The following is a 21,757-nucleotide window of genomic DNA, read 5'->3' as shown; positions in this document are numbered from 1 at the left end:
CATACCTTAGCAGCCATCTCTCAAAGAAGACCAACATCAATGAGGAGATCCAGCATAGGATCCAATGTGCCAGCTCTGCCTTTGGAACACTGAATCATCATTTGTTCAATGGTCAGGATATCAGGATTCAAACAAATCTCCTACTATATAAGGCTATGGTAATTCCAACTTTTCTCTACAGCTGTGAAGCTTTGGTGACCTACAGGGACTACCTGAAAAGTCTGGAAGACCATCAGCAGCACTACCTCCAGAAGATCCTTGGCATAAAGTGAGAGGATCATAACACAGTTGTGCCAATGTCCTCACTGATGCTAAAACTACCAGCATACAAGTGCTGATTATTCAACATCAGCTGTGGTGGACAGGCCACTGTGTGCACATACCTGATGTATGTTTACTGAAACAACTGCTATACTCACAACTCAACCAAGGACAAGGACATGTGGGGGCCTGTGACAGGTCGACACGCTGGGCCACCCTCAATGTGGCCCACGCACCTGTCTCTGGGCAACCGCCCGCCTTGTCTTGCCTGCCATGCCTTGATCTTAATTGATTAATTAATTAATTAATTAGCGGGAGGCTGCCCCTGTCCTGCCCCCTCAGCTGGGGGCGCTGTCTGCGGCTCCTTTCCTCCCCAATACCGCAGCCCAAGCCTCGCAGATGAAATCGCTGTTATCTCTATTCAGTCCCTGTTTTGGCCCCTTACTGTTCTCCCCAGACCTTCCTTCCTTTGCTGCCCCCTCCTGGGGCTTTCCAGTGCCCAACTTGGGCCCCCTACAATGTGATCCCCTATCTGGGGCTCCCAGTGCCAAAACTTGGGCCTCGCAATAATACTGCCCCCTATCTGGGGCTCTCCACACCCACACTTGGGCTTCTTACTAAGATGGCCCCCTTCCTGGGGCTTGCCGTGCCCAACTTGTGCCTCTTAATTAGGTGGTCCCCGTTCTGGGGCTTGCTGTGTGCAACTTGGGCTTCTCAGTCCTGCAACCCCCCTTTTGGGGCTCGCCGTGCCCAACTTGGGCGCCTTAAAATACTGCCCCCTGTCTGAGGCTCTCTGTGCCCACACTTGGGCTTCTCCTTAGTGCTGCCCCCTTTCTGGGGCTTGCTGTGCCCAACTTGGGCTTCTCTAAGTACTGCCCCCTCTCTGGGGCTGGGGTCTACACACCCCATAAACTGCACCCCACTCTGGGCTCTCCGCAGTGCTGCCCCCTTCTCTGGGGCCTTCCACAGTGCTGCCCCCTCTCTGGGCTTTCCGCACCCACCCTTGGGCCTCTCAATAAGGTGGCCCCCTTTCTGGGGCTTGCTGTGCCCAACTTGGGCTTCTCTAAGTTGCCCCCTTCCTGGGTCTCGTTGTGCCCGCCCTGGGCTTCTCAATCAGGCCCCCCCTCTGGGGCTTGTTATGCCCGCACTGGGCTTCTCAAAACGCCCCTCTCTGGGGCTGGGGTCTAAGCACCCCGTAAGTTGCACCCTTACTGACGCCTGGATCCCCATGCTATTGTGGGCCTCCTATGAGGATACTGCGCCCTCACTGGCGCTAGGGCCCCACACCCCTGTGGGTCCCTATGAGGCCTCCTCCAACCCCAATAGCCTCACCCAAACCACCGGTATTAACAAACAGCAAACACAAACTTGAGCCTCCTGGCTATAACTCAAATGGAAGCCGCCTGGCTACAACAACATTGCTCAACTCCAGTCAAGCGGTACCTGCTGTTAGGCTTCTACCTGCACCATTACTCCAGGAGCTCCTGCCTCTCTGGCTGCTGGCAGGGAACTGCCTCAGGCCTCTGCTTCTGGGCTTTATAAGGGCCAGGCCCTGCCCCTTCCAGCCAGCTGACTCATTAGTTGCCCCGGTAACCCACAGCTGTGCTCCCTAATCACTGCTAGGGCTCCTTCCCTAGTAGTTTTTTTCCTCTGCAGGCACAGAGCACCTCACTGCTCTGTGACAGGGCCAAAGGAAATACTTTAAGGACACCCTCAAAGTGAACATTAAGAAGTGTGGTATTGACACCACAAATTGGAAAAAACTAGACTGTGACAGGGCTACATGGCTACATCTTGTGAGAGAAGATACATCTAACTTTGAGGAAAACCATCCTGCCCTGGAGGCAGAAAAATGAGAGAAATGGAAAGAAAGGAAACAACACTGAGAAATCCATGGTCCAACCCGTCCAGTAACCACCACCTGTGGTGTTTGCCAGAGAGTCTGCAGCTCTAGGATCAGCTGTCTTATCTATCAGTAGACTAATTTGCAACTTTTCACTTGACCCATGGGAGTGATCATCCTCAACCATGAGGGATTGCCACTGCTTTCAGTGACAATTTACAAAAAACCCTCGATTCTGTACTCTATCAGTCAAGTTCCAGAAATAGATAATATTATAATCTTCAAGTTTATGCCAATTCTAACATATATCATGTTCAAGGCATGTAACTTTTGCTATTATTGACTACAGTGCTCCAGCACAGAATAGCTCTCAGAACTGCTTGTAGTTATTGGAAGGTAAACCCAGTTCCACAAGGGAGGATTATTCTCTCAGATTCTCTTTCTCTCCATCCATGGCTAGGTAACCAAATGACTACTAGAGACTTTAATGGACATTAAGGCTAGGGACAGACATTACACATAAACCAGTTTAAGTGATCAGAAACTGGTTTAAATCTGTAACAGAACAAATGATCAGTGCATATGAACCAGTTTAAAAATGACTGAAACCAATTTGAGATAAACCTGATTGACTCTAGTATCAGACTTAACTGATTTGGCTCAAACAGGTTTATGCAATGTCTGTCACAGAACCCTTGCTGGTTTAAGATAAACCAGGCTCCCCCAGCATCCCCGCATGCCCTTTGGGCTGGGCTGGGTGGGGTTCTCTGCTCTACAGCAGAGCTGGCCCCTCCCCTCTGCTCCCTTGCTGGAGCTCTGGAAGAGACTGCACGTAGAGAAGGGTCTGCCTGGCTTCCCCCTGCCCTACTCCCCCCTCGCTGCTTGCTGCTCAAGCAGGAATCCCACCCTCCCTCCCATCTCCCACAGCATAGACCCCAGCCCCAAGGCATGTGGTATGCTAGCTAATGCCAAGGTGTCTGTGTGTGTCTCCAATTTCACTGGGACAGACAGACAGAACAGTGACCACTTAAGGCTTTTTGGAGCTAATCAACAGATCAGCTGGTAAGCTGTTTAAGAAGAGTTTGAAGTAATGGAGAGAGGCTGTTGTTTTGCTGATGGGGTGATAAACACTGTTATTAACCTCCTACGGACTTGATTGCCTGTCAGTTTTCTGCACACAGTATAAAGAAGCAGGGGGGACATTGAAAGGCTCCATATCATCATCAGATGTGTGTACTGCACCCTCCCTCCCCTCCCGGCCTTGCCTCAGGGTGCTAGCAGGGAGCTGGAATCTCGCCACACTCCGGCCACTTGAGCAGCCAGTGGGGAAAAGCCTGGGATGTTGCAGGCAGACCTCCCTAATCAGAATATCCTGCCAGGGCCTGGCCATGCCCCCCTCAGCTCAGTACTGTGGAAGGGAAGGGCGGGCTACCCTAGTGCCCCCCAGTTTCTAACCTGAGCCACTGCAGGCATGTGCCTGAATTTCCTCAGTCCAGAGAATGTCTGTCTGGTTACATACCGGTTCAGCCTAGCCAGGTGAGACTAACCTGCAAAGGTTGAATCAATTCAGGCTCAAGCTTTTGAATATCTGTCCCTAGCCTAAGAGCAGCTACGCAACTAGTTATTTCCACCATTTGAGATATCTAAAGGTTATGGGAATGTAAGCCTATTAGTGATTACATAAAGGGAAGGTAAATGTAGAAACAAGTAAGCCCTAAATCTGCTGAAACCAAAGTCTTAATTCAGTGGCTCTTTCCACATTTGGGGGTTGAAAATTCTTTTATAATGAAATAAAAATTTCAAATAAAAATCAGAATGACTGTAATGGCCCTCTATCCTCTATCTCATTTCTTTTCTCTCATGCCATGGTGCCTTCTGGTCTCCCAGTGTGAAGTTTAACCACTCAGATCAGCCAGTCACACAAAGCACTCTGCCTTCATGCCATCCCATGAACACTAAATACCCACATTGAGCATATGTGGATGGCTGCTTCCTATTCTGAAAAAGATTCCTGCTTTTAAAGACCTATCTGTGCTATGATTCATATGAGAAGAGTTTACATATAACCTACTTAACATATAAGTATATGAATGTATTATTATATGTTCTCAGTGGTGGCAGATGACAGAACAAGGAACAATGGTTTCAAGTTTCAGCAAGAGACGTTTAGGTTGGATATTAGGAAAAACTTTCTCACTAGGAGAGTCATGAAGCGCTGGAACAGGTTACCCAGAAAGGTTGTAGACTCTCCATCCTTGGCTGGGATGATCCAGTCTGGGCTGGTCCTGCTTTGATCAGGGGGTTAGACTAGATGACCTCCTAAGGTCCCTTCCAACTCTCATTTTCTATGATTCTGTATTGTACCACTTCCTCATTCTTGTTTCCTGATCTATCTTTAGACTCCTTGGGGGCCAGTCTTCTTCGTTTTAAGATTACTTAGGTCATTTTAAATGTTATCAGAAATAAATGTCACATGATAATACAATTCATGGCTAATTTCAGTCTCCTGGCTCTTGGTAGTCCATTACTGTATAAAACTCAAGTAATCTTTGAAAGCATTATCGAATGGATAAGACATTTTCAGGACCTGATTAGTCATGTGTATTAGTTTATGTTTATAGGTTTTACATCCTATATAAAGCTAACCAAATAGTCCTTTTAAGATTTGTGTAAATGTGAAAGGAAAAAGAGAAAATTAAATGGACAAATTCTTGCCAAAAGGAAGATTTTCTGAATTGTTGATATGTGATTTTAAATCAAATTTGTATATGGTCTAATGACTCTTTGGAGTATATATTAACAAATTTGAAAATATAGCAATTTCCTGAATACCGTTATAACTCACCGTGTTGAATGATATTTGCTAAAAGTGTATGTAAATGTCTACATACTTGTCATTGTCTACTGACCTCAGCAATATAGAGTAGGTGGAGAGATTTTGGTAAGTTATAGACATTACCTCAGATAACACATTATCAAATAGCTTTTCTGCTTCATGTCACCTTCAGAAATACATGCCTTTCTTTGGAATCTTGTTCACTTTTTTTCCCCCCTAGTATATACTGAGTAAAGCTTTACAAATGGGAGTACCTATAGCTTGAGGTACATATTTTAGTTGTGTAACTGGTAGATGTTGTATGCGGAAATATGACTGGGTAAAAGAAATTCAGAAATCTTTCTTCCACAAGAACCATAAGTCAAATGCTTCTAAAAATATGATCTGACTGCGTTCAGATACAATTATAATACAGATTCATTTCTTAATTATTTATGATGCCTCATTTGGATCATAGCTCCATGATGCTCAGATACCAAAGGAACCATGACCCTAAATTTCTGAAATACAGGTCAGCAAATCCTCCTATGCCTATATATATATAGGCACCATCCCACTATTCAAATAGGTAACAGTAAATACATATAATCCATTTGAATAGTGTGAAGGTGTAATAAAAGATGAGTTTTGTAGACTGCCTGTTAGTTCTTTGTTCCCTGTAAATGCTTTGGAAGCAATGCAGCCAAAGGCAAAAGAGACCAGGTTAACAAATGCCTCTGTAGGAGGCAGGGTTGGGTGGGACCTTATAGACTAACTCATTCATGAACTTGTATACACGCAGCCTTCTTCATGAGGTGATGTGAATGGACTTCTCTTTAGAGTCTTTTCCTCTATTCAGCTTTCCTAATGTGTCTAGCAGTCTTAATCACCATCCATACAGAAAAATCTATCCTTTCAATTTTTCCAATAATCAGTTATTTATTTTGCTTAACTAGCATTTCCCTTTAGTGTTGGTGGACCTTCAGAATCTTTGTAAATTTCAACCCATCTTAGGACCCAAACTTTGTAAAACCATACATTACAGTTAAACTGTATTTACACTGACACATGAAAGATGGAATAGGCTACAAAGGATCTTTGTGGCAACTATAACGTAAAAACCAGTGGGTCAGAAAGGCCTTAAAGCTGATCACCAATCAAAAGTGAGAAGGCTCCTTTCTAAATTTAAGTTATGCATTTTAAAGGCTGCTTAACAATATATCATGTATACCCCTGATTAAGGCAGTATGTCTTAGCTACTTACTACCATAATTTGCTCTTTGCATGCATCACTTGCTCAGTAGTTTCACATGCTATCAACACTGACTTCAAATTATTTATCTAACCTCAGTGATTTTTTTCCACTGCTTTTAGAGCTTTCCCTTTTATTTTGATTATGTATCATTTTAATTGCAGCCTCCAGCTCCAGATATGAACTAAAACTAGGTAGGCACTAGGCAGCTATATAAAAATTTCCTGTGTCTTAGTTTGCGTTTTAGAAGGTGGAAGCTAGGTCTATACTCCATAGGAGTTTCACATCCTTCTCTTGATTAAGTAACTGGGAGGTCAGATTTTGGCTTCAGCATGAACACAACTCCTGCTGAGGTCAAAATGCTTGTGCATTTCAAAGAACAGGAGTTGGGACTTCCTGCATAAACCTTAAAAACAAACACTGCTACAAGAAATGATAACTACAAAGTAGCATACAGCCAGACTTAAAAAAGGCCTGGTCACATTTAAGTCAATAAGTTTCCCACAGGAATTTGAAGGGAGGGAAGTCTGGCCTATTGTGATGGTTTTGTTAAACTAACGTCTCTTGAGTAGCCCCAGTATCCTTAACCAGCCATCTGCCAGGCTGGATCTCTGGGCAGAGTGCCAACCTAGTGCCAACCTAATTTCTGCAATTAGGTCTTGCAGAAATTAAATAATAATACAAGTGTATAGAAGTACTATAGGTCTGTTTCTCTTATGAGTTACTTTCAGTTTATAAAATAAAACCTTGCAAGATATTATGGACTGAATATCCAATAAATGAGGGATGGAGAGAATAGAAACTTTTGTTGAAGTATACTTTACCAATGACCAAAAAAACTCACATTAATGATAGAATTAATAGGCACAGATTTCAAAGCTCTGAAAAGTACTTTTATGCAATGGTAAAAAATTTCCCTGTAAAATACTTGCATGAAGAATACATCCAACAAACAAAACACTTTGAAGGTGTATCTTTCAGTGTTTTTCTTTGCTAGCAGGGATACTGAGAGCTGCCATATTATGCAAGTGGTACATAAATGTGATTTTGTTGATAATGATACCCTGAAGATATTTGGTTCATAAATCTGTGTTCACTAACTAAATTGCTTTTAATTACAGAGGATACACTTGGCTACACTAGCAGCTCTAGCCTGCAAGGGATAAGCATAGCATTGCCATCATTGTTTTCTCTTCTTATTGGCCTTGCTTTGGGAGCAGTATGCTGGAAGGTGAGAAATACCAGTATTCATATAGAGGCACTATTTAAATTACTCTTGTAGGAATTCCTGATTTTCATAACTAGAATCATCTCATCATGATGTGAAATATGTACCATTCAAATTTGTATTTCTTTGTTCAAACTTTCTTTGTTCTTCTAATATCCCCACCCCACCAATTTTATCCTAGCCCCTCCCCCCACCAATTTTAAAATATCATATGTGGTAGTAAACTAACCAAATACCATTGGACCAAAAATTAAGGAACCTTGAGCCAAGGTGTCCCATTATGACCTTATGTGCTAGTCCTTTAACTTCCATTTATCATGAATTTATCATGGAATATTATCTCTCTCTCTCTCTCTCTCTCACACACACACACACACACACACACACACACACACACACACACACATATATATAGGCCATGATAATAAGTAGCAGTCTATATATACACATGCACACACACTAATATATAAAAATGTTATATGTGTATATATTTTGTGTATGTATATACACCCATACTAAAATGTACATACCTATAATAGCTAAGCTCTATCACACATGCATGCTAACATGCATTCAAGCAGTCACTTGACATAAGAAGTGCATAAGAATCTTACTGCAGACAAAATTTGGCTTATACTGTAAAAAGTCTCAATTGGTATTGAAAAACATAACTGAATATATATAATTGTTAATACATCTATAAAGTAACATCTGTATTTAATGTACTTTGCTCGTAGAAAACACATCCCAAATCTCAACCAGAAAGTGAAGAAACTGAACGGGGTAGTGACTGTCGAGAAGAAAATGAGATAAGGTATTTGGCTCCACTTCAATCCTCACATATAACTTATCTTTAAATAATCAAATATTATTTTGAAAGAAATGTTAAGAACTGGCAATCTCAGATAGATGTGCTTAGAGCCAAAAGAAAAAAAAAAGAGAAAAGAAAAAGTAATGTCAAGATTCTTTGTCATAAAAGAACATTAGGAAGAATTTGTGCCCAAAGCATGTTCCTTAAAGCGTGCTCCTATTTTAATTTTAAATGTTATGTTTTTTCTGTATACAAAAATTCCATTAAAGGGACATTACTGTTGCAAAATTAAGCACTCAGAAGCCAGAAAGTTCTGTGCCTGCATGTGATATTAAGGGAGGGAATTCTGCTATAGAATTCAGAGTACATTGAATGGCAAAGTCCACCACCTTTTTTTCCCAACTTTCACTGAAATTACTGTTGAGAGCATGGGAAGGAGCTACAGACTACTTCTTCCTCAACAAATTAGAAATGAAGACTGAGGAAGACTGGCTGGGATCACATTCCTTCAGGTTATCAGAACTGTCTATCATCGCTTCTGTTTTTCAGTACTGGAGTAGAGAACTAACTTCCTTTTCTTCCATCAGTAATTTTCTCGTGTGACAGTGGTTGATAGAGAAATTATACCATTTCCACCCTATCCCTCATAATAGGTCCCTTGTAGGACTCCCAGATTTTTGTCCAACTGCAGCTGTAAAAGGACTAACCAGGTACTGCAGCATGAGGAAAGAGAAAGGTGTGGTGTGGTGGCCTCTCTCTTTTTGGGGTTTTTGATACCAATGTTAGCTGTAAGGGAAGGCTAGATGCAGCTGACTTCCTTCTTTCTGTACTCACTGCTTCAAGGTGAAATGTGCTAAATCAGGAGAAATGGTCACAGGTAAAAGGTAACACTACTGAAGCACTCTGCATTGAAGGCAGTGCATGGTATGGAGCCAATCCCAAATATGATTAGACCTATATGGGGATCAGCAAATAGAAGGGGATTTTTTTCATTTACTGTCCTGCATAGACCTGGATTAATATTGAGCAGGAACCAACTCTCCTTAACAGTGCTTGTAATATGTTTAATATGTTTTCTTTGAATATGTTTAATAAACTTTTCTATAAATAAGAATGTTTTGTCACTCTCACTATAGGATGGGGACCATATAAGTACCTAGAATTTGTTTGACTAGCAGTAACATCCACAGTTAGTAAATATATTATGAATACTCAGATAAGTATGTTCAAAATGCCATCTTGAATCTTTTTTGCTTTCTCTAAGGTCTTTTTTTTTAAGTTTAATCCATTTGGCAAGAAGAAAAAATCTACATGTTTCAAGTACTTACATATCACTAATAATACATAGTTTAAGACATTCAGAGTAGCCTTTGGAAATTGCATAAGCAAAAATTTAAGGGAAATTAAAAAAAACATTTAAGTAAGTAACAGGAATATCCAGTGTTATAATAACTAATTTTTAAAAGTTTTGGAAGGTATATTTTACCTTCTACTTGAGGTCTTACTTCTATCCTTAACTATAAGAGATTAGGATAAAAACGATTCTGGGAGTCAGAATTTCTAAAATATGCCCATTATAGGCTTTTTACACCTTTTTCTGAAACATCTGGTGCTGGCCATTGCTCTAAAATCTATTGGACTAGATAGTGATCCAACATCCAATTCCTAAATTCCTAATTTTAATAACTTGTGAAACCTTACTGAAAATTTTAGTATATTTAACCAATTTCAAATAGCTAACAACTTTGTAAATGTCAGCCTATTCATGCAGCATTCATTGAAAGAAGAAAGACATTATATTCATCAAATATAACTGTTACTACAAATAACTTTCCCAGCATCTGTACTGTGACTCTTGAAATTGGGCTTCTACCCGGAGGCAGTTCAAAATCTTGTTTCAGGGAACAAAAGATATGATACCATTTAGTTAAATGCAAGAGGCTACCTTTTGAGGAGGTAAAATAGGATGTTTTCCCTATCAAAAGTCTTATTAAAAATGTAAAATATTACCTCTTCTTTTCCTTCTCCCATTAAGAAAGTGTAATATTGTACTATAACTAAACATAACAGCAAATATGTCTTAGGGGTGTTTCACTATTACTCTCAAACATCCCAGTGAGGCTTGTAAATATGGGGCGGGGGGGGGGATAGGGGAGGGGTGACTAATATATGAGGCCTTTCTTTCACTGCTGCCATGCCCTGGAAATTTTATCATTATGGAAATGTTTATTTTTTTGTCTTCCAGTATGTTGCAGCAAAAAGAAAAAGAGCTTTTACAAGTGTAGCCATTGCTTCTTTTTCTCCAACACTGTTACTGTTTCATGTACTGGTAAGTTCTTTTACAGGATGATTAAGATTTCAATTGTAGCCTTCATAACTTTTGCCTAATGAAATTGATAGTGACTGTAAAGGTAGAGTAGGGATAAACTTAACAGGTATATACTGGGGCTAGGGACAGACATTCAAAAAGCCTGAGCCTGAATTAATTCAATCTTTGCAGGTTAGTCTAACCTGGTTAGGCTAAATCACTTCGTAAGTGTACAGACATCCCAGAAATGCAGGCACATGCCTGCAGTGGTTCAGGCTAGAAGCCGGGGGGTCGGGGGTGATGCTAGAGCAGCCCTCCCTTCCCTTGTACAGGGCTGAACTGAGGGAGGTGTTGCCACAGGACACTGTGATTAGGGAACTCCCTCACCCCCTTGATAACAGAGCATTTATCAGCTCTTTTATCAGCATTTAACATCCCATCAGAAAACAAAGCCTCACTCAGTACAAGCTCTTCTTAAACAGCCTTTTCCAAAGGAAGAAATGCAGAGACATTACCATCTGAGCTGTTGATTACCTCCAAAAAGCCCTAAGTGGACACTGTTCTGTCTGCCTTACACAGCATTAGCTAGCATACCACATGCTGGCTACAGTCTGTGCTGTGGGAGAGAGCAGGAAGGGGTCTCTGCTTAAGCAGCGAGTGGTGAGAGGGGAGTTAGAGGGGGGCACAGGGAAGCCAGCAGTCCCTGCTTTGCCTGCAAGTCTCTGCCAGAGCTCCAGCCAGGGAGCAAAGGGGAGGGGCCAGCCCTGCTGTGGAGCAGAGAGCTCCGCCCAGCCCAGAGAGCATGCCAGGATGCTGGGGATGTCTGGTTTAACTTAAACCAGCAAAAGATCTGGGACAGATGTTGCAAAAATCAGTTTGAGCCAAATCAGTTAAGTCTAATAGTACTCAACCAGATTTATCTTAAACCAGTTTCAGCCATTTTCAAACTGGATGTCTGTTCTATTACAGGTTTAAACCAGTTTCTGATCATTTAAACTGGTTTATGTGTAATGCCTGTCCCTAGCATAACTGATTAAGCTGTTCCACTTTAAATGTTCCATCTGTCTGCTCTGTTTCTCAGTAAATTGAAACTAAACTGTGGTAATTTAATGGGTGTTTCATTCTGGTATAAGCTTTACTTACTTCAGAATAGGAGCAGACACACAAAACAGTTCCTATAGTCAATGCACTCATGAACAGTAAGTCTCACCTGCTTTTAAAAGCAGCAAAATTATTTCATATATCCCATTCTTAATCACTTAGCTCACATATAAGGTGTTATTATTGACTATATAGTTAACCTTGAGTTAGTCATTTGACATACAGCTTAAATGTTACAGCCTGAACATAACAGATTAATGGTCAAAAGGCAATGAGTAAGGGAAAATTTTCCATGGGAGAGGAAAAAATATCTCTGATTCAAGATATAGGAGAACTACTGTTAAAATATTAAATTGTACTTCTGATTTTTACCAGGAACAAAAATTGTAGACTTTTACCCTCACAGAGACCTTATAGGTCACAAACTAACATTTTTCTTTTCACACCTTTTATTCATTGTGTATATACAGCCTCTGGGGAAAAACATAGGTTACACAGGTTTAATGGCACCAATCTGCAGATGATCTTTCAAGACAGTAGGAATTAAAGTGTGTTTAGTGAACCTCAGTAAGATAAAAGTAATGCTAAATCCAAGAGAAAAGAGATGTGGGTAAACCTTTTATTAGATATATGTATGCAGCATTAGCCAGCATGGTCTGCAACTTTCTTGGTGCATTCACCTCTTGTCCCTAGACATTTAAATGATTCTGTAGTCTATTGTCATTCTTCATTTCACATGAGCCTGGCAGAGAAGTGTGGTCCTCTCTGACATAGAACTTTTTACAGTGGTATCATTAACTTGAAATGTGTCTGGAAAATTCAACTGGTGCTGAATATTCTTTACCTCTTAATGAGATGGGCCATTTTGAGACTATAAACAGGTGATTCATGTTTTATAGTTCATACTTTTGTGTTCACTTCCAGATGCAGGTCAAAGTGTAGATTCTGATTCATTTAGCCATAATCAGTCCAGGATTCATAGATCAATTCTTTCCACATGTCCATTATCTTTTAACAAAGAAGGCAACTGTGTGCTAAACATTAGATCAGCAAACATTTATGAGTAATGTTTGTAACTTTTTGAAAGATTATTGCTCAACTACTCTGTCCCCAAAGACAAGAGTGTAGCAATCCTGAAAACACATGTGGGTGAGTAGTTCCACTGATTACAACAGGACACTTTATAGGAATGCTTACAAGGATGGGGCATGCCATTCCTGATATTGCAAAGCCTAATGAATTGCACATGAAAGTGAAACCAGGTCTCTTAAAATATTTTGCAGAGTGCTTTGGGATAATAGTATAGTCTCAAAAGGAGATGTGTACTCTATTTTTATATGATTCACTTGCTAGCAAGTAGTAATGAGAGAAATAAAACCTGCAAAAATCACAATTTCCTTTTTTCTAGGCAGATAACAGTTCCATGTTCGCTTCATAAATGAAGCAGCTTTAAGCACATTCATATTCCTTCTGGAGTGACAGACTGAGTCTGCATCTGTTGTTGCTGCCCATAACTCCACACTCATGATACAGAAATAAGGACAGTGTGTGTGATTGTTACTGTGAAACCAACACTGAAATAAACAACGTTGAGAAGAGAGTGCGCACTGAGCAGGACTTAATTTTATGCAAATAACTACCTTGCGTGGCATTTTTGGACTTTAATTGTATTAGTTTCAGCTGAGTCTGGCAAACAAAGTAAATACTCTGAAAAATGATCTTTGAAATGCCTCCAGATACGTGTAATCAATGAATGTCAGGGGGAAGAAGGTATTCCTAATTCACAGTCTGTGTCCTCTTATTTTACCCTGGTGTCTTCACATGGAGTTCCTGAAACTGACAAGGAATGCAGAAATGGATGCAAACAACGTATCTTCAATACTGCTTGTAAAACTTGCAAGTAAGATGGTGCAAAGGACCATTCTTCATCTATAACGGACCTGGGTTTGTATCATGTCTAAAATGAGATGTGGTCTGTCTGGCACTATGTGAATGTAAGCCCACTACAAAAAGCCTCCACAGTATTTAGCAGGGCTGGTGGTCTCTGTTCAGAGAAGCAAATACTGGAGCAAGAGCAGGTGAGGGTAACAGTTTTGACATTTGGCATAAGTACTGGATATGTGACAACTCCAGTTAGGCTTTCAGTCATGCAAAGAGGACAAAAAGCAAAGAGTCTGAATTGCGTTCAGTGTCTGGCATAAAAACGAACTATTGAAACCTATTCTGAATGTTGATGATCCATTCCACCAATATGTTGACTTTTATATAAAATTTCAGAAGTCTGGAAGATACCGAGGGTGAGCTTAGCTTTTACTGTATGTCAGCTGTAATACGTATTTGCATTGTATTTTAACTGAATAATAAGCTTTTATAATCTGGCATTCTCCATTCTTTTAAGGTTAATTCTATTTAAACAGAAAGATGAAAGCTTTATTTCCAATTGTCTTTGGTTTCTATTGATGTTGTTGAATATATGTATTACAGATACAAGACTGATAAAAAACTAACATTTGTCAGGTTGGCACTAAAAATATTATACTAGCACTTGCAAAGTATGCTTTGTGCATCCTTTTTGTACAGGCTGCTTCTGGATAGTGGACAGTAAATATTTATCTGTATAAAGGATTTCTACTGCAGAAAATAGATGTGGATCAACCCAAATGACAAACTGCTTAAAAGCTGACCACTAAACCAGTAACAGTTTAATTAAAACTGACTAAAAGAAACGCTCTTGCTTTAGCAAACATTATTTTAATTTTGTACAAAGTTAGCTAACTTCTCTAAATATTTTTATTTAAATCGTCAAAGAGCAATTGAGATGCTTTCGTTATTATCTAAATTTGCTATCAATGATATGTCAAAGGAATATGCTTTATATACTGATCTGAGTGCTACATTACAAAAAGTATTATGGCTAATTATGAAGCTCAGGACTGTCCAAATTCTGGGTGGTGGGGGGGAGGGGTCGGGCCCAGGGCCCTGAGCCAGACAGTACGTGGGTCACACACCATAGGGGGCAGCCAACAGCAGTTAATTTTTCCAACAGCAGTTTAGTATAATATGATTATTAAACAAGCCTATATTAATTAGTCCCCCAGACTCTGCATTGCAAACCTACTTTAAGAATTACTTTTAGAAGTTCAGCATGACCTCATGTTTTGGATTTGCACCTTATTTATTGAGAATTCCTGAATACAGGTTCTGACAAAGAGGGAAAACCCAACAATAAGAAATTACTACAATTATTTCTGAGCACTTTACTAAAATGTTAAATATTTCACATCACCAAAATCTACTATATTTAAAAGGAAACTATGCACTTAAAATCTTATAGCAATTTCCTAAGCCCCTATCATTTAATGATACTCCAATATTTATTTTCTGCTCATAGAGATGCTAATTTTCCTAAGTAATTATCTTTTAAGACAATTAAATGAATATTAATATAACACTGAACTTTTAGAGAAATACGTGGTGATGTTTCTTAAATTAGGCTTCGATGTCCTAATTACAATTTTGTGCAAAGTTTAAAATATATCTCGTACTCTGGATAACAAAGGGTAATGTACCAGGTGTAAACCAAAACACAGTTAATCCAGAAACACGTTACTGCAAAATGTTCCAAAAGCAACAGTCCATAAGCTTAATTATATTACAGTGTTTATACTAATGCCACATACATTCATCTTTGCCACAGAACAAGGCAAATTTAAGGCTGAATAATGGAAGAACCCACACGTACAACCCTTTTGAACTCACAAACGTTACATAACCACGACTGTTCTCATTTTGAATGTAAATAGCATCCATTAGCAGAAAGTGAAATAGTATCACATGTCCTCTGAGCTGTATAATCATTTTGACAGCTCCTGGTTCTTCTACACTCCCTTTCACCCTCTCCTGTCACTTCAGAGATTTGAACTAAGTGTTTGCGCCTTTTAAAGTGAGGGTCACAAAGTTGAAACACACCTTTAGGTAGCTCAAAATACAGTAGTTTTTTTTAGTGTTTGGAAAACTAACAATTAAGATTTCTGCAACTTGCTTCTACAACCTGCCTGATTTTGCTAGTTGGTGAGTAAAACCTCAGACAGAATGTCATTCATCTGCTGATTTGAGAGACAGCTGAAATCAATGGTAATAATAATGGAGTACATCACTATTCTATAGGAGTAAAGAGTCAACTGTTTCTTCTCCCATAACTACTTTTTCTTTCCAGGTTTGTAAGCTGTTGTACAATTCCTGAATAAAAATAATTTATTAAATCTTCCATTTCAGGTAGGGGCAACCCATGCATTGACATGATTAGAAAATGAATGTCTTTTTATTAAAATGGGGGAGAAAGAAGGAAGTGTTCTGCTATATTAAGGTCAACCCAACTTAGTTATCAGATCTCTGTGGATTTTGTGAGGAACTAACATTTTTAAGCTTCCTTTGGAGTAGTTGAACTTTGCATGCTATTAATAGCAGGCTTGTGAGAATAAAAAAGCAGCTAACAGTATGCAGCAACATTTAATGTGCTATTTTAGATGTGTGTTTACTTGAATAAATTAATGGTACTTATTTCATCACAAGGTAATTTTATAAGCAAGCTTATAAAAATTAATGTGCAGTACTATGGAACATAAGTAGAAAGTCTTATACTTGCATGTTTTCTAGATTCTGACACTTACCAGCCATGTCTTTTCTGTTGCTATCCCTTGGTAATATGGTGAAACTGTTCAGAACACATTACACCACTGTTGAATTGAAAAGCTAACGGTTTATAACTTTAGCTGTTTTGAGTTATATTTGTATTTAAGAATTATTCAACAGTTTTTCCAAATCAGAATTTTGATTCAAATATATATTAAGAACAGGTATATGCTATGGCGGCATGTTGCTATTATATTATCAAACTTATGGAACGCAGAATCTTCAGACTCTTTAGAGACAGAGGCACAAACATTTGCTGGTGCATCATGGGTGAGTTTGTATATTTCAATATAAATGTCAGCACAATCTTGCATAGTTACATTCTGACTGAAGGTTAATCAACAAAGTTTATAAAATGTGATGTGTTTGTATATATGTGTCCTCTTAAAATAGATGTATGCTTTGATCCTTTTTTATACTGGTTTGAATTTGGAATTACGTTAAATACATATACTTTATTGTTCTAAATAAAGATTTTATGCACCGCCATGTAATGAGCATGTTGTTTTTGACTCAGTCATGGTGATGATCTTTCATAATAATTGCACCTTCTTAAAGGGGATGTGTGGGTATCCTAGATATCTTTGGATTGATACTCTTTAAAGTATTGCAGATGTTTGAAAGCTGCAATTCTAAGAAGTCAAGGTATGTCATATGTATTAATATGCAGTACTTCCAGTACTAATATATTTTATTCCACATATTCACAATTTGAGTCAACCTGGGATTTTGGTTTCTATTGCTGCCAAAATAATCAAAATAATCATTGAATAGATAGCATTGCCAGCTCTCAGCAATTACTCACAAGTAACAGGATTTTGGCTGGGCTTAGAGCCAATTTTGTAATGATGCAAGAAACTCCCTTTTGTGAACATTAATCCTACACAATGGAAACCCTCCTATGGTATTTCAGGACCTAACTCATGATCTTGGTTCTTTTCAAGCTGGTAATACTGTTTAAATCTATTTCAGAAACAGGTCATCTATCCTCTTAGGTTTGAAATGTCTTGAAGAACTGAAAACTTATATTTTACATAAATTGTAGGTCTCCAAAGAGATGTAAAGTTGTGTTATGTTAAAAATAAATGAGAACAAAATTGCTAGCTTCTCCCAATCTCCCCCAGGAAAAAAATCCTCTGCAGATACAAATACCATTGGGATAGCAACCAGTAAAGAAGAAAAATAATACTTAGTATAGATTAACAGTATAGATTAACAGTTTATCTCTGTTAACTTCAATGAAATTACACTGACAAAAATCAGCTGAAAATGTAACCTGATAACTCCTATAGAAGCATTTTCCATATGCATTATTAAATTTATATTTTTACAGAAATTTCCTGAGTGGAAAAACATTAGAACGTTTATAAGGCAGTTCAGGATTTCACTTTACATTAAAACTTGCAGATATAGTTTCTTACCTCTATCATGTAACTATTAGAATTAGACATTCTTCCAAATTTCAAAACTCTTTTAGAAGAGATGAATTTTTTCTATAATTACATTGAGTCATGTGCTAACACAATCAAGTTTCAGGCTGTTGTATGCATAAAAGAATCTATATGTTGTTAGTAGAAAACAAAGCCAATGTAAGACAGATGTCAGAAATTTGAAGAGCCCGGTCATGGAAGAATTTCAGTCCTCTATTCCACCCACCAGGCCCTTGACAAAATTATTTCAGCACAATGCAAGACTGACCTTGTAAGCAATTACTGTTCCCCTGACTTGTGGCCCTTTCTGCAAAATCCCATGATAAGTGAGCAGGAACTAAAAATATGGATTTGACTTTTTCCAGATGGACATGCAACTTGGGCTTCAGGCCAAACATAAATACAAGGACAATTTTCTTTCTTTTTTGGAAAATTAGACATTTTCTTGAGCTTACAGAAAAATGTGCCATGGAGATCACAGAAGCCTCTTTGTTTGTCACCCTTCTGCCATGCAGAATAATAGTATAATAGTAAAATCTGCCCAATTAGAATAAAGCAACTGCAAAGCCGAATGTATAGCTTTTGTCCATTTTCATAAGTGCCATAAATGGCAGTGTCATGTCAGACATTTCACCCTGTCATCTTTTACAGTGTGATTGATGATTATTGGAACTCGCTGTTTTGGGGACTTGTTATTTATTCTGCCATGTCCTTAAAGTTAAACATTTTAGACCTTCCTTTCATTAGACAATGCTGTCATCATTAGGAAGACAGATAACAACCTTTACTTTTGAAGATGGCAAAATAGAGAGGTTTTCCTAAGCCAATTAAGAACCTCAGCTAAGAGAGAGAAGCAGCATCTAAATGTCTTGAATCAATCCTGATAAACATTGCAGTAATCTTTCTTACATAAATCACTATACTAAAGCTTGGCTAAAGAGTATCTCAGGAAAGTGTTCATGCTGGAAACATGTGAAGTTAGATTACTATTGTTTCTTATAGCCCCACAAGAGGTCAATGCTTGGTGTTTTAAAATTTGTTTTCTAGATTTAATTAGGAATATTGTAACTTAAGCATTGGACAAGTGATTGTACAAATTAACAGCAGAAGTACAACGTGTGTTTGTTAAATTGTTAAACTTTTTAAAAAAGATCACTGCTATCTACCAACGCATAAAGCCAAGATACTAATGTAACTAGTAAAGAAAGAGAGAAAGGAGGCTGCATTTTGCTTTAGCAAGATGAAAAGAAAGACACCCTAAACCTAGAGCAAATCCCTTTAAGAACCTCTGTGGTAGAGTTTCTGCCTAAAGTTCCATACCATAGCATCATTTTCTGAACTAGATGATTTTGTCAACTGACTTTCCATTAACTATTGCATGGGCCATCCCATCTCACTTTTATTTCTAGAGAAACTACAGCAATTACTTAGAAAATATTGGAAAAGTACTAGTGTTAATGCAGCTGTCTAGAGCAAAATATTTTGGCTCATTTGAGGATTTTTGAAGAGTCAATGACAGCATCTGCCTTATTACTTCTTCCCATCTCCACACCCTACCTATTTTCAAATGCTTTTCTGCTACATATTTCTTTCTTTCCCCACTACACTTTTGGCCTTTTCACCTGTTGATCTATACACATTTATGTGGCCACTAGTACTAGGGGGCTCAGGCCTATTTTACCAATTCTAGTACCCTCTCCAACATAACAGCAACTCTTAGTAGAAGCAACAAAATGTACTCATCCTGTCTTGAGCTGCTAGGTTATAATAGCTTCCAAAGTCCTCTTTGCAATAAGACATTGAGATCTAGTAACGTCAATTGGAAATGAGAAGTGTCTATATTGCCAGCTATTTTGTTGCAGTTTAGCAGTAGTACTCTACAGGCTGCAACTCACAATTTCAGAATATAATCAGTATAAAATTCAGAGGAAGCTCACTCTACAGTATATGAACCAGATGCACACTGCACTGTTTACACAGATTGAACTATGCATTCAGCCAGGATCCACACCCTGGGTGTATCTACACATGCAGGTATGTGCACTTGCACCAGCTCATATAGCATCACAAATTTGTGCCGGAGATTTATGCCTTGGCACACGTGCCTGAACGTGCACTTTGGTGTGGGACAAATTGCCTGCCCAGCTCCCCCTGGATCTTCAGCCAGGGGGAGCTAGAGGCTGGGAGCACCTTGCCCTCAGGAGCTTCTGAGGCCTGGTAACTTGGTATCTGGGAACACTAGCCCCTTGTGCCAGCTGGACTGCTGAAGCAGCCCTAACCTAGAGTGGCCCCTGCACTCTCTGCTCATTGTAGCAGTCTGGCAATGGGGGATGCTGCCTGGTTGCGATCTGCTGCCACCGGTGATAGCATCCACCCTCTTGGTCTTGTGGCCCCATGGCTGCACACCTGCCAGACCTGGACAGGGACTGCACTACCACCTAGGCTGTAGTATGAGCACTGCGGCGGAGTCTCCTGCACCTCTGGGCCAGCTGACAGTGGGCCATGGCTGCACAGTTGGCCTTTGAGCAGTACTGCTGTCATGTCATCTGTCATCTGGGCAGCTATTACCCAGAAGATGTGACCATTGTGGTGGTCCACTTTGAACTGTAAAAGCGTGTCCTCATGACCCCAAATGGCCAGGAGGTCAACCACCTCATCTGCCCTCCAGTGTTGCTCCTGGACAAGCTTCTCTGCCCAGGTCTCACCACTTGCCTCACCAACAGAGATCCTGGTGTTCCATATTTAAAAATTGTGAATTCTCTGATAAGAAAATAATTTTCAAATATATAGGGAGGATGAAGAAGGCACCAGGAAATGTGGGGCCCCTGCAAGATATGCTGGGCAATCTGGTGGTTGCGCCAAAGAAGGCAGACCTCTTTAACAAATTCTTCACCTCCATTTTCTTGTGCACGGACCGGGACTCCCTCACCGTGATTCAAGACAGACTCGAGGGGAATGCCTCAAGACCTAAGGTCGAGGAGGACCAGGTTAGAGTGCTTCTGGAGGGGCTGAACGTGTTCAAATCAGCAGGTCCAGATGCTCTCCACCCAAGGGTGTTGAGGGAGCTAGCAGGGGTTATTGCTGGGCCCTTGGCATGGCTTTACAAGAGCTCGTGGTGCTTGGGCCAGGTGCCAGATGATTAGAAGATAGCCAATGTGGTCCCCATCTTTTAAAAAGGGAGGAGGGAGGACCCGGGAAAATATAGTCTTACCTCAATCCTGGGGAAACTCTTTGAGAAGATCATCAAGGAGCACGTCTGTGATGGGCCGGCACTGGGGTTGATGCTCAAGGGAAACCAGCACGGTTTCATTAGGGGCAGGTCATGTCAGACCAACCTGATTGCTTTTTACAATCAGGTCACAAAAGCATTGGATGCAGGTGTCGCCATGGATGTAGTCTTTCTGGAATTCAGCAAGGCCTTTGACACTGTCTCCCACCCCATCCTCATTAAAAAACTAGGCGACTGTGGCATTGATGCCTACACAGTCAGATGGATTGCAAATTGGCTGAAGGGTCATACCCAGAGGGTGGTAGTGGACGGGTCATATTTGACCTGGAGGGAAGTGGGCAGCGGAGTCCCCCAGGGCTCGGTCCTTGGTGCCCACGCTGTTCAATTTCTTTATCAGCAATTTGGACGATGGGGTGAAAAGCAACCTGTTCAAATTTGCTGATGATACCAAAATTTGGGGTGAAGTGGGCACGTTAGTAGGGAGGGAAAGACTGCAGCAAGACCTGGATAGGTTGCAGGGGTGGGCTAACAAAAATAGGATGCATTTCAATACTGACAAGTGCAGGGTGCTGCACTTGGGCAGTAGTAACCAGCAGCACACTTATAAGATGGGAAACTCCTTTCTTGAGAGCACGGAGGCAGAAAGGGATCTTGGAGTCATCAATGACTCCAAGATGAACATGGGCTGACAATGCGAGGTCACGGTCAGCAGAGCTAACCGGACCCTATCGTGCATCCACAGGTGCATCTCAAGTAGGTCCAAGGAGGTGATCCTCCCCCTCTACGC

At 40.1% G+C, this 21,757-nt stretch overlaps 1 protein-coding gene across 3 annotated transcripts in view; it reads left to right on the top strand.

The window, feature by feature from the left end:
* The window catches only part of KITLG (KIT ligand), a 95,269-nt gene extending 78,475 nt beyond the window's left edge, over positions 1–16,794 (top strand). For 2 of the 3 annotated variants that reach the window (XM_025192289.1, XM_006036046.2), the window contains 4 exons: positions 7,293–7,402; positions 8,137–8,213; positions 10,456–10,539; positions 13,028–16,794. In XM_025192289.1, coding sequence (XP_025048074.1) covers positions 7,293–7,402; positions 8,137–8,213; positions 10,456–10,495 — 227 coding nt within the window. In that variant the 3' untranslated portion in view covers positions 10,496–10,539; positions 13,028–16,794. The remainder of the gene's footprint in view (positions 1–7,292; positions 7,403–8,136; positions 8,214–10,455; positions 10,540–13,027) is intronic. The other variant, XM_025192288.1, reaches the window with a different exon arrangement.
* Positions 16,795–21,757: the final 4,963 nt, after the last annotated feature.

The sequence above is a fragment of the Alligator sinensis genome, unplaced genomic scaffold (assembly GCF_000455745.1).
Source record: "Alligator sinensis unplaced genomic scaffold, ASM45574v1 scaffold1076_1, whole genome shotgun sequence".
NCBI lineage: Eukaryota > Metazoa > Chordata > Crocodylia > Alligatoridae > Alligator > Alligator sinensis.
Note: the sequence above shows the minus strand (reverse complement) of the source record. Positions and strands in the feature narration are given on the sequence as shown.